The sequence below is a fragment of the Triticum aestivum genome, chromosome 2B (assembly GCF_018294505.1).
Source record: "Triticum aestivum cultivar Chinese Spring chromosome 2B, IWGSC CS RefSeq v2.1, whole genome shotgun sequence".
Classification (NCBI taxonomy): domain Eukaryota; kingdom Viridiplantae; phylum Streptophyta; class Magnoliopsida; order Poales; family Poaceae; genus Triticum; species Triticum aestivum.
This window is the reverse complement of record NC_057798.1, coordinates 588,775,293-588,788,512: the sequence shown is the minus strand read 5'-3', so window position 1 is coordinate 588,788,512 and position 13,220 is coordinate 588,775,293. Positions and strand designations below refer to the sequence as shown.

Genomic DNA, 13,220 nt, shown 5'->3' with positions numbered 1-13,220 from the left:
CGAGAGCATATGTCAAGCGTCTTTTCAGCTCCTGAAAACTGTTCTCGCACCGTGGGGTCCACTCGAACTTTTTATCTTTCTTGAGGAGTTTATTTAGAGGTTTAGCAACTTTGGAGAAGTTCTCGACAAACACTACACCACGACACTCAAAGCAGGGTCAAACAATCTGTCGGCATAGGTCACCTAAGGCGACACATTTAGTATTGGCAAAGAACTTCCACGACGGAAAGGAGCTGTCGCCTATAGTGCTGCCAAGAAAGGTTTTTGCTGACAAATAAATCTATGCCGTCGGAAAGTATGACGACGTTGGTGAGATCTACGCCGACAGACATTTCTGCAGTTCATCTGGCACTGCACTATGCCGACAGATTGTGTGACGCCGTAGCTATGCCGACAGTCTATCTAATACTACATCTGCCGACAGATAGTGCAACGGCCATTTCTATGCCGACACTTTATCTGCCAGTACGCAATACAATCAAAATCATATTATTCAAATCATTTCAGTACGCAATACAATTGCACTATTCCATTTATCACAAGATAACATGCAAATGCATGCATTCATTCAACATATATAGAATATTCCAATTGCACTCTTCCATTCATCACAAGATAACATCCAATGCATTCATTCAACATATATAGAAGATTCACTAGTTTTCTTCACTCAAGTTAGCTCCAGCCATTAAGGAAAAATACAAGTCGGCATTCAGGTCATGGCCAGTTACAAAATATGATGAGCAAGTTCTCAAGAGACCAAATGTTCGATCACTTGGCTACTACAAAATATTATGGGAGATACCCGGTCTTTGATCAAGCCGACATCAACTTCCATATGAACAACAAAACATCCTAGATCAACTTCAGTACATGGTACTTTCTCCCATTTGTCCCTGCAAAAGAACTTGTATCTTTGAGCAATTTTAGAAAATGAGAAGGACATGCAACAAAATGAGGGCAGGATGGAAGAGACGTGATTTTCTGGACTGTATTGCATCCGAACCTATTCTCAGCAATGTTAGAGTTTTGTTGTGGATCTATACCAAGTTAGTGACGTGCAAACCATTTTGCTTAACAATAAGTTTTACTAATTCTTGTACTAGGCCTGCTCGGGAGCGGGGTTTCCATAATATATCAATCTGACACACAACCCTAAGCTACAGTACCAGGTCAGTCCATAATAAGAACTCAAAGAATATTTTTATTATGTAATGTCGTTTCCTGTGCAACAACAATCAACATCCTCATAGCTAGTTATATACTGTACAAAATGTTATTTATTTCAGTCCAAAAGAGATGATAAAAAATAGTGTGGTGACTGCTGCTAAAAGTTCTGTACAAAACAATTATGTTCTATATTTTCAGTCCAAAAGAGATGATATAGTGCAAAATGATGTTTCCTACCTAAGGAAACCATCAGTACTTGTTAGTTCTTCAACATCAAATAGCAGGGGAGCCAAAGATTCATGTGGAGAGATAAGGCCAGTAAATATGATCCAGTATAGGAGGAACAATCAACCAAAGATTCAGGAGGAGAGATAAGGCCAGTAAATTCTAGGAATCAATAGCAGGAATGATAAATTTTAGCGCATTAGTGGAACTTTAATGGGATTGAACTAGTGCATATGATAGAACTTTTAGTTACAGAAAGATCTTGAGCTTTCACATGTTTTCCCCATTCTCCATAGGACAGAACGAGGAACGAGAAATAGAAAAAAGCATTGAAGATTGCACCAGGACACAAACAGGTCAGAAATAGATGTACCAGGTCACAAACAGATGTAATATAAACTAGACAAAACATGCCGATCCACAATACTAGATGAATGAAAATAAAATACTTTCGAAAACAGAATTGCAAAAACATGTTGATCCACACTACTAGAGGTACTGGTAGTGGTATACTACTTGCTCTCAGTTCCAAGTGTCAGATAGAACATGGTGATGTTGACAGGAATAATAACTGAACTCTGCGATGACGACAACCATGACTTGGTGCAAGGTTTGATCAACAAAAATAACAATTAGTTTGCATCAGGTGATAGTTTACGCCAGAATAGGAAAATGTATAAAATATATTTTTACCCTATTTGATAGCCATGCAATGGACATGTGGTGAGCATCGCCCATTGTTTGCATTCCATCATATCCACAAGCAAGCTCCACCTCTCTTTTCAATACAGCATTCACATGAAATTTGTAATATTGCAGCCAAGAACTTCACCAAATAAGTATTAATAAAAGAAAGGAGTGATTTAACATGGAAACTCTAACCATGTGGTTGTACTCCAACATATCACTAAAGGTATTTCTGAATTGGCCATCATGTGGCTGTTATTGCTACTGGACCATGTAGCTGGGGTCAAATAGCTTTAGAGAACACTAAACCAGACTGACATTTACCGAGTGAAATGACATCAAGCGGTTTTCCTGAACTTAAAAAGGTCCACTTTCTGCATAATTGTTTTATGTTAATGTATACATAGGTTTTTTTAGACCATCAGTATATTTGAATAGTCCCCCTCAACAGGAAAAAAACAACATGAAAACTGTAACAGAAAATCCAGCAGAATGCAATTTTTTCTTGTGTTTGCAAAAGTTTATTCTACCACATAGTTGTTACATGTGAGATCTAGCTGGTAAGATGAACATCAAGAAGTGCTCTACACATCTAAAAAAAGTTACCTCTGCAGGGTGCTATGTACATCCTCAAAGGTTGGGAAGAAGGCTCAAAGGGACAGTGAAAGACTGACTTTCAGACTTTAAGATATACTATATGTGTAGATATCATATCTTTATCTAAATTTCTTATTCCCCACAAACCTCGGGAGAAATATATATGACAAAAGCACGTTTCATGCACGAGTTCAAGAGTACCAGATCATTAAGAGAATGATTCCCAGTCCATTATACTCGAGCCCCAATTAAAAATATAGTCCATCACATATGCTAACTGTAAAATTTTGCTTTAGATGTGATAGAGAACAATTCAACAAGGGCGGCAATTTCAGAACAACAAAGAGATGAAACCAACATACAATTTCTTTGAAATTTTGTAAACTTTTAATCCCTCAATCCTAGATGCTAGTACCATTCATGTGCTCTTCAATAGTTAAATTCAAACAACATATGCTAATATCATTAGGGGAATTAGTACATAAATAACTTACTATTGGTTTTGTTTTTTGAAGCCATAGCTGGCAATACAAATCCCACGCAGACTTTGTTCTATTGTTTAGTTTTGGCATAAAGATTGTAATGCTTGACTGAATTGTAATTCGGTAGATAAATGTTAATCACTAAATTCTGTAACATGTTGAGTGGGAGAAATGGGAACACATAATTATTGAAGAAAATAACCAGAAAACACTATGTATCCATTTACAAAGCCTAGTTGATGCATCACACGTAGATATAGCCTATCAAATCAATTAAGTACCCACTAAAATATAGAAATTGATTTCAGAGTTTGACTAATAAGAAGCAAAAAAGAGGAATGCTGTCGAGATGATTTTGTTTGAGAGGAACCCAAGCCCGGAATTGTGTTGAATCGAACCCTCCTGATCTCTGAAGAAGACTGCAGAAATATGCTGAATCCCAATGGTCTGACGACGAAGGCGCCATCCCATGCCCCGACCACTACCTCGCCCGCTCCATCAGATCCAAGCAGGGCGCGGCGCGCAGCATCCCGATCTCCCCTGAGCAGGGCATTATAGAGCGATATGAATTTCGATCCATGTAGAGACAAAAAGCACATCCACGTGGGGACACAAAAAGTTTTTTTCCAGTGGCTTTGTTTGATCAAATTAAGATTTTCAAAACACATCTACAATAATTTGCTTCAGCTTAAAACTGATGTGTTCATGTGATTGCAACAGAGATCTATCTGTGATGAACTAAAATAACCACTGCAAGATAGATCTATCTGTTTCAGTTTCAGTTCAGTAAAATGGGGGCAAAAGCTTACCTCTTGAATTTTGTAGGCTGGGCGGAGGAAAGAAGATCCGCAGGAACAGACATTGCCGATGGAGGAAGAACCACGGTGGATCCTCCATGGCTGACGGTACTGCTTCTCCTCACTGGTGGAAGGTGCTGCTGCATCTATCCGGTGGTGGTTGACGGCGCTGCTTCTCCTCGGTGCCGCTGCTGCTCCTGCCGCGGTGGACGGCTTGCTGCAACTGGGAGGATGGTGCACTGTGGGCTAGAGGGAGGTTGGGGTCGGGATGATGTGGCGCGAGGGGACCAGTGGAAGGGCGGCGGCGCGCAGGTCGGGGGCCGCGGCGCAGACGGGCGGGGGCGGCGGCGGCGGAATCGGGTTAGGTTTAGGGTGTGGGTGACGAGAGGAGAGAGGTGAGGTTGGTATTTCTGTGTGAGGGGGCGATAGAGATGCGTGTTTTTTTTGCTAGTCCGCCCCGAATGAGTGTTTCACATAGCGTGCGCATGGCCTTCTTTCAGCGCCAATTTTTTTATATGGGCCGAAGCAAACAATGCCAACACTTTTTGTGTCCTCATGAATCGGCGACACACAAACAATCACTAAAGACTTCATACGCCGACAGAAATTACGTCGGTGATTCCATGGTGCTTTGGTGACAGATAATGTGACATGAGCTTATCTAACACTGACATGCTGTGTGTTGGAATAGTTTCGGCCAAAAAAAGTGTCGGCGATGCTCACTTTTACCAACAGCCGCATGTCGTCTTTGTAGTGTCATGGTGTAGTGAAAGCAGCGACAATAGCTCGCTAAGCCAAGGAAACTCCGAGCTTGCTTGACTGATTCAGGTGGTGTCCAATTAAGAACGGCCTGAACTCGCTCGGGATTGACAGCAATACCCTTACCAGATATTAAATGGCCTAGGTAGGTTACTTCTGGCAACCAGAATTCACACTTAGAAAATTTGGCATAAAGGCGGTGCTCTCGAAGTTTCATCAACACTAGCCTTAGATGCTTGGCGTGTTCTTCCTCATTCTTGGAGTAGATGAGTATATTATCGAGGTAAACCACGACGAACTTATCCAAATACTCCATGAAGATCGAGTTCATTAACCGAGAGAAAGTGGCTGGGGCATTGGTTAAACCTAAGGACATGACAGTGTACTCGTATTGGCCATAACGAGTAACAAAGGCCATTTTGGGAATGTCCTCGTTCTTGATTTTGATTTGATGGTAGCCCAAGCTCAAATCCATCTTAGAGAAGTCTGAGGATCCAGCTAGCTGATCATACAGGTCGTTGATCCTGGGGAGCGGATACTTGTTCTTTATTGTGATCAAGTTGACGGGTCAATAATCTACAACCATCCGATCCGTACCATCCTTCTTCTTGGCGAAGAGGACGGGACAAGCCCATGGGGAAGAACTAGGACGGATGAAACCCTTTTTCAAGGACTCATCGAGTTGTTTCTTAAGCTCAGCTAGTTCTAGGGGTGCCATCTTATAGGGTCTTCTAGAGATTGGGACAGTTCCTGGAATAAGATCTATTACGAACTCGACATCTCTGTTAGGTGGAACACCTGGTAGTTCTTCTGGAAAGACATCCAGAAAATCATGGACTACCGGTATGTCTTCGAGGTCTGGAAGAGGACTGGCATTGAGAGAGTAGAGCTGATGCTTAGACACTCGGGTTAACACATTGACTGTCTTGCCCGATGGATGTGTAAGTTGAACAGTTCTAGTGGCACAATCAATCTTAGCATAATCGGCTGACATCCAGTCCATACCCAAGATGATGTTTATGTCCGAGGACTTGAGAGCTATCAAAGATGCAAGGAAAACCAGTCTATCGACAAGAATTTCATTCCCATGGCTTACTCTAGAAGTTTGCCATCTAGAGCCAGGAGTTTGAATTTCCATGGTGGTGGGCATGTCACCGAATTTTGTGTTGTGCAATCGAGCATAGCTCTCATAAAAGAACAGATGCCAGATGACAATTAACAAGGAGCGTACCAAGAACGACGTTGGGATCATCATGAGCCTCCTCGGCTGAGACATAGTTGACATGGCCACGTGCAGTGGTGGCTGGCTTGGCATAGGACACCTTCCCCGCTGGTTTACCACGGCCAACGGACTTTCTAGGCTGGTTGGGGTTGTATTTATGGGGACACTCTCGAAGGTAGTGACCTGGCTCTCCGCACTTGAAGCATTTCACAGTGTTAGTGCATGGGGCAGCATTGGCGGCTGGTCCACCGTAAGTCTTAGGCGGTGCATACTGCTAGGTTGGACGAGGCGCCTCATAGGATGGCCTCGGAGTGAACCTGGTTGGCAAAGTTCTGTTTGAAATCCACACCCGGCGCTTCTGAGAGCCAGAACCGGATGAAGAACCAAAATCACGGGAATGCTTGCATGTAGCTTCATAGTCAGTCTGGCCCGTTTCAGCACTGATGGCTTTGTTCACAAGCTTCTGGAAGGAGGTGCACTCGTGTAGACGGAGATCACGGCGAAGCTTGGGGCTAAGTCCCTTTCGGAACCTCGCCTGCTTCTTGGCGTCGGTGGACACTTCCTCAGGTGCATACTGTCGGTGTCAAAACCGGCGGATCTCGGGTAGGGGGTCCCGAACTGTGCGTCTAGGCGGATGGTAACAGGAGACAAGGGACAGGATGTTTTACCCAGGTTCGGGCCCTCTCGATGGAGGTAAAACCCTACGTCTTGCTTGATTAATATTGATGATATGGGTAGTACAAGAGTGGATCTACCACGAGATCAAGGAGGCTAAACCCTAGAAGCTAGCCTATGGTATGATTGTTGTAATGTATGTTGTGTCCTACGGACTAAAGCCCTCCGGTTTATATAGACACCGGAGGAGGCTAGGGTTACACAGAGTCGGTTACAATGGTAGGAGATCTACATATCCGTATCGCCAAGCTTGCCTTCCACGCCAAGGAAAGTCCCATCCGGACACGGGACGGAGTATTCAATTGTATCTTCGTAGTCTTGGAGTCCGGCGGACGATGATAGTCCGGCTGTCCGGACACCCCCTAGTCCAGGACTCCCTCAGTAGCCCCTGAACCAGGCTTCAATGACGATAAGTCCGGCGCGCATAATGTTCGGCGTTGCAAGGCGGGTTCCTCCCTTGAATAATCCAGAGAAGATCATGAACACCAGGATAGTGTCCGGCTCTGCAAAATAAATTCCACATCCCACCGTAGAGAGAATAAAATGTACACTAGTCCAATCTGCTGACGTATTATGCGGCGTGACATCACACCGCTACCAAGCCTTTGTTTGAATTGTTTTTTACTATACCACCTCAGCACGTTTAGCGAAGCGGTTTCCTTGGCACGTCTTGTCGAAGCAGAGATCGTGTTCCCCTTATTCCGGGATTCTCATGAATACGGACGTGGGTAACCCAACCGCGCCATTGACGGTGGCGCTTGGGAGATAAGCGAGTTTTACCAAGCCGGTGGGGGACGCATAGTTTCGTCCGCCTATATATAAGGGATAAGGATTTTCCTTCTCACCTACGCCTTCTTCCTCCTTTGCTTATCCGTCTCCGCACACTCAAGCTCCAACGCCCAAGCTCGCGCATCTAGCCTCGACCTTCTCCGAATATGTCCGGAGCGGGAGGCAAATGGTTGGCCTCCACCGTTAAGGAGGAGCACATCACCAATCTGCGCAACGTCGGATATCTTTCCGGCGATATCGCGCATCGGCTGCCCGACGAGGGGCAGCTCATCCCTACCCCTGGGCCCCATGAGAGGGTTGTCTTCCTCCCCCACTTCCTCCGCGGACTGGGCTTTCCGCTCCATCCATTCGTCCGGGGGCTCATGTTCTATTACGGCCTAGATTTCCACGATCTGGCGCCGAACTTCATCCTCAACATCTCGGCGTTCATCGTCGTGTGCGAGGCTTTCCTCTGCATCCGGCCCCACTTCGGCCTGTGGCTCAAGACCTTCAACGTCAAGCCGAAGGTTGTGAAGGGCACGCAAGCGGAATGCAGAGGTGCCATGTTGGGTAAATTACCCAACGTCCTTTGGCTCGAAGGGGCCTTCGTGGACTCCATCAAGGGGTGGCAATCGAGGTGGTTCTACATCACCGAGCCGCGCAAGCCCACAAGGGCGGCGGCCCCCGAGTTTAGATCTGGCGTCCCCACGCAGCTCACCTCCTGGAAAGAGAAGGGCTTGTTGTGGGGCAATTCGAAGGAGCTGACGGGACTCCGAGTCTGCATCCAGAAGCTGGTGAGCGGCAAGCTCAGACTCGTTGGCGTGGTCCAAGTCATGCTCGTCCGCCGGATTCTCCCATGCCAAGAACGGGCATTTAATCTGTGGGAGTTCAATCCGGAACAGCACCAGGCGCTGAGCGGGCTCTTCGGTACGACATACAAAGGCGCCTGGAGGGTGCTGTTTAAGGGCGCCGAAGCCCCCACATCCGCGACAGAAGATCGCGGATTTCGCTCGCAGCATCCGGCTGACAAGGTAAGTGATTCAACCCCTTTACGGGACACTTGTGGTAATTAAATTGATTCTAGAAGGGTTTCATTCTGTCTCTTCCTTTGACAGGAATGGCTGGAGAAGGCCAAGCTACTTATCAGCCCGGCTCCTATGCCAGAAGACCCAGTGAACGCCCGTTTAGCAGGGCTGCTGGTTCCGGCATCGCACGTGGTGCCGGAGAAGAAGGCCAAGAAGGTGGCCGCGGGGACTCGAAAGAGTTCCCGCAATCAGGTGTCCGACGACGAGGCGGAATCCTCCCCCGAAGACGAGGAGGAGGAGGAGGATTCTCTCCCAGAAGAGGGAGAGAAGAAGAGGAAGGCTTCCCCAATAGGGGAGGCCGAAGGGTCCAAGAGGGGGAGGACTATCCCCCCGGACAGTTTCGCCAACACCAACGTTGGCGAGGAGGAGTGGCCTCCAAGGGCCAAGCGTCCGGCAAGATCATAAGTATCCGGATCCTTGATATGCAATATCTTTTATGTCGCGTAGTGTCCTTCTAACGCCGCATTCGGTCCATAGTCCGGCTGGTGATGATCTCCCCGACTCATCGAGCGGGTCATTGGCCCCGTCGGAGGTGGATTCACTTCCGGCTGCCTCTACCCCACGCGCCAACGAGGACGCCGAGGTGGGATCCCAGAGAGGGACCCATCAGGAGGAGGCTCCGGGGGCGCCGTCAGGCAGCATCCCGGACTTTGCGCCGGACTCTATAACGGAACCCGCAGTGGTTCCAGAGTCCGGCAAGCGGCCCCTTCGAAAGAAGGGCAAGACCGTGACACCAGCGGCCTCCGTCCAACCGGAGGCGCCGGATAACTTGCTGGAGGCGCTTAAAGGCGCTTCCATCGAGGAAGAACACCGCACTATCATGAGTGCGGTGATTCACAAGGTTCAGCTCGCCAGAAGCGGGCTGACCGAAGCCTGCAGCAGCCTTCTAACAGGCTTTGAGGTAAGAAGTTAAAATTATGTAATGTAATACCGCATAGACAGTAGCCCCTGATGCTCAGTTCGGTGTTCGGAAAGAAAAGCTGGACTGAGGATCTAACAAGATATACGCAGGGTTGCTTAACATATGTCAATATGGGTTTGCAGGCTGCGCTGCTGACCTCTGCCGCACTAACGGCGGAGGTCGATGTACTGAAAAAGGATCTCGAGCGGTCCGAGCAAGAGCTCGGCCATGCCAAGAAGCAGCTCGAGGACAAAGAAGGTGAGTCACACCACTTTGAATGGTTACCTTACAGAAAAGGATTTTGGTTGCAATAAAATTAACAAGGATAATATGTGTATTGCAGGGGCCACTAACGAGGTGGCAGCCCTGAAGGAGGCTGTGTCCGCGGCCGAACGCAGTGCGGCCGCGGAACGGGCAGAGAAAGAAAAGCAGGAGGCACGGGTGGCGGAAGTTCGGCAAGAGCTCCAGGCTCTCATGGAAAAGCATGAGAGTTTGGAGCGTGACTCCAAGACTCGAGAGTCCGAGCTTGCCTCGGCTCTCGAAAGTGCCAAGTCCGCCAAGGCCGAGGCCAATAAGGCCCTTCAGGAGGTGGAAGATGTAAAGAAGATAGCGGCGGGTAAGGCATTTTTCATGCAAAGCAAGCGTGTTAATGTAAAATACCTGACACTTACCCACGTTCGGAGCTCTCCAGGGGTGTTTGCAGATCTGCCGCGTAGTGTGTCTGATGCCGCCGCATTCTATCGTGGCGAGGAGGGGAGCTCGACGGAGAAGGTCTTCTGGTCTCAGTACGCTAAGGCCGGCCATCCGGTGCCCCCAAGCGACCAGCTGAAGCAGCTGGTCGAACTCCACAAGGTAGCTGAAGAGGCCATGAAGGGCCTGATAGTTCGGCTGTGGCCTGGACAGGCCATGCCCGGAAGCTACTTTGGCCTCGTGCGGCGGCTGGTGGATGCCTGCCCCTGGGTCGATGTCATCAAGCGCTCCGCCTGTATTGAAGGCGCTCGCCGGGCCCTTGCCCGCACAAAGGTGCAGTGGGGCAGGTTGGATGCGGAGAAGCTTCTCACGGACCCACCGCCACCGGGCAAGGAGTATCGCATGCCCGAAATGTATTATAAAATTGTCCTGAAGGGAGCCCGCGCTATTGCGGATGAGTGCTCCGGAAATGTAATCTTTGAGTGAATTTGCAATGTATTATCCTATGCGCTGAAACTTTGTTCATGTGCGCTTTGAGCAACGCTTTTTTAATTTAAAATATTACCTTCTGTGCGGCCGTTTATAAAATCTGAGAGATGGCAAGTCGTTGGCTTCAGCCCCCAAGCCACAAGTGCTGGGGTGTTCGGGATAAACTTGAGCACTCTTGTTCCCATTGTTGGGTCCATCTAGGGAGGCGCTCAACACAACGAACAAGGCAACCGGACTTATAATGCTTGAACACTCTCACTTAGCCATACAATTCTATAATTTTAAATTTCGGCGAAGCCCCTGGTATTCGGAAGACCGAATCCGGGGCACTATCCACGCCTTCGTCGGACAGTGTCCGGAACTTCGCTCGAAGCGGCGTGAGTCTTTAAGGACCCAAAAAAAACCTCTCGAACAGCGACCAGTCTCTCGCCTTATCATGCCGGTCAGTTTTAGCTTTCTCCACTGAGGCGCTCGCCCGACTCAACCGGGGCGCAATCGCAGTGGTTCTCCCGTGCCACCTTAGCCGACAGAACAGAACGTAAGGCACCAAAACGTGGGAGCCGGGCAAACCCAACTATTGACCCAAGACATGATTCGGAGCCGATTCATATAATGCTATAAGTTCGGGGTGCCGCACTTGTGAAAGTGTTCCGACTTATCACACCATAATGTGGGGAACGTAAGCCCCTGGTGTATTCAGCCGTACCAAAATATACGGGTATAAGATGTCATGTAATGAACATATATATAAAAAGTAATGTAATTGCAGTGAAGAAGTGTTGCATTATTTATTAAAGAAAGCCTGCTATGAGTGCGGACTGATACAAATAGTGCGGTAAGCAAGGGATTTGGACTAATTAAACATGTCCCCCTCCAGGGGTGAGCTGCGGACTTGGTGTATATAATCGAATTTAATGCTCGTAATTGAGACCACCTGAGTGTTCGTCGCAGCTTTCTTTAGCCCCTGACTGTTGCATCATGAGTTCGGCAAGTTTGCCGCCGGACAGGGCTTCTGATTAACGGAGTCCTGTGTACGTAAAAGAAGGAAAATAAAATAAAATAAAGGGGGGCACACTTGTGAGCCCCTGGTGTGGTCAAACCGCACTCTGGGTCCGTTGCGGTCGTGTCCCCTCCCCTATGCCCATGGTATCTCCAAAGCGTAATGATGTACGCGGAGTGTTATTATTGCGATTATACGCGGGCGAGGGTTGGGGCCGCATTGCTACGCATGCTCTGATCGCGCCAGGTGGTCTTGGTTGGTATGGCTTCAGGCGCGTTTTGCTGTGTCCGGCTATTTAACGGCCGGACTGGAGAATTGCCTTAAGAGGCTACTCTGTACTTCTGCCGCGAGAGCCGCTGTATGTTCCTCCGTTCGGAGGGAGTGTTCCGTATTCCCATTGACTGTGATGACTCCATGAGGGCCTGGCATCTTGAGCTTTAGGTATGCATAATGCGGCACCACGTTGAATTTTGCAAACGCGGTTCGTCCGAGCAGAGCATGATAGCCGCTGCGAAACGGGACTATGTCGAAGATTAACTCTTCGCTCCGGAAATTATCCGGGGATCCGAAGACCACTTCGAGTGTGACTGAGCCTGTACAATTGGCTTCCACTCCTGGTATGACACCTTTAAAGGTTGTCTTTGTAGGTTTAATCCTTGAGGGGTCTATGCCCATCTTGCGCACTGTATCCTGATAAAGCAGGTTCAGGCTACTACCGCCGTCCATCAGGACTCTCGTGAGGTGGAATCCATCGACGATTGGGTCTAAAACCAATGCGGCGAATCCGCCATGGCGTATGCTGGTCAGATGGTCTCTTCGATCGAAAGTGATCGGACAAGAGGACCATGGATTGAACTTCGGGGCGACTGGCTCCATTGCATAGACGTCCCTTAGTGCACGCTTCCTCTCCCTCTTGGGTATATGGGTTGCGTAAATCATGTTCACCGTCCACACTTGTGGGGGAAAACCCTTCTGTCCTCTATTGTTCGGCGGTCGGGTCTCCTCCTCGTCATCGCTGTTTAGCCCCTTGTCATTGTTTTCGGCAATTAACTTGCCTGCTTGTTTGAACACCCAGCAATCTCTATTGGTGTGATTGGCTGGTTTTTCAGGGGTGCCATGTATCTGGCATAAGCGGTCGAGTATTCGGTCCAAATTGGACGGACCCGGAGTGGTTCTTTTAAATGGCTTCTTCCGTTGACCGGGTTTAGAGCCTCGGAATCCGGCGTTGACTGCCGTATCCTCTTTGTCGTCGCCGTTAATGCGGCGTTTGTTTTTGTTTCGACGTGACCTGCCGTTGTTGTCCTTAGTATCCGGACTGCCAGAATGTTTGCGAGATTGTTACTGTGGGCTAGCCAGCTGTCCTCTCCCGCGCAGAAGCGGGTCATTAATGATGTGAGGGCTGCCATAGATTTCGGTTTTTCCTGGCCCAGGTGCCTGGCTAGCCATTCGTCGTGGATGTTATGCTTGAAGGTTGCAAGGGCCTCTGCATCCGGACAGTCGACGATTTGATTTTTCTTCGTCAAGAACCGTGTCCAGAATTGTCTGGCCGATTCGTCTGGCTGCTGAATGATGTGGCTTAGGTCATCGGCGTCTGGCGGTCGCACATACGTGCCTTGGAAGTTATCCAGGAATGCGGCCTCCAGGTCTTCCCAACACCCAATTGACTCTGCGGG

General features: G+C 48.3%; 1 protein-coding gene across 2 annotated transcripts; it reads right to left on the bottom strand.

Moving 5' to 3' along the window:
* Window positions 1-580: 580 nt before the first annotated feature.
* LOC123046183 (uncharacterized) lies at window positions 581-4,428 on the bottom strand. Of its 2 annotated transcripts, none has more exons than XR_006422018.1 (3): window positions 3,971-4,428; window positions 2,089-3,701; window positions 581-896 (listed from the first exon to the last, which is right to left on the bottom strand). XR_006422018.1 is itself a non-coding variant. In XM_044469485.1 (3 exons), the coding sequence occupies exons 1-3, from the start codon at window positions 4,102-4,104 to the stop codon at window positions 867-869; spliced, it is 306 nt and encodes a 101-aa protein (XP_044325420.1). In that variant the 5' UTR covers window positions 4,105-4,428; the 3' UTR covers window positions 581-866. The 2 variants fall into 2 exon arrangements, 1 of the variants encoding a protein (XP_044325420.1); XM_044469485.1 differs by having other exon boundaries at window positions 3,560-3,701.
* Window positions 4,429-13,220: the final 8,792 nt, after the last annotated feature.

Coding starts and splice junctions, on each gene's coding strand:
- LOC123046183 (XM_044469485.1), bottom strand. CDS start 4,104: ATGCAGCAGCACCTTCCACCAGTGAGGAGAAGCAGTACCGTCAGCCAT. Junction 3,702..3,970: donor CAGCCTACAAAATTCAAGAG/GTAAGCTTTTGC, acceptor TGCCCTGCTCAG/GGGAGATCGGGATGCTGCGC. Junction 897..3,559: donor CTTCTTCAGAGATCAGGAGG/GTTCGATTCAAC, acceptor GTTCTTTTGCAG/GGACAAATGGGAGAAAGTAC.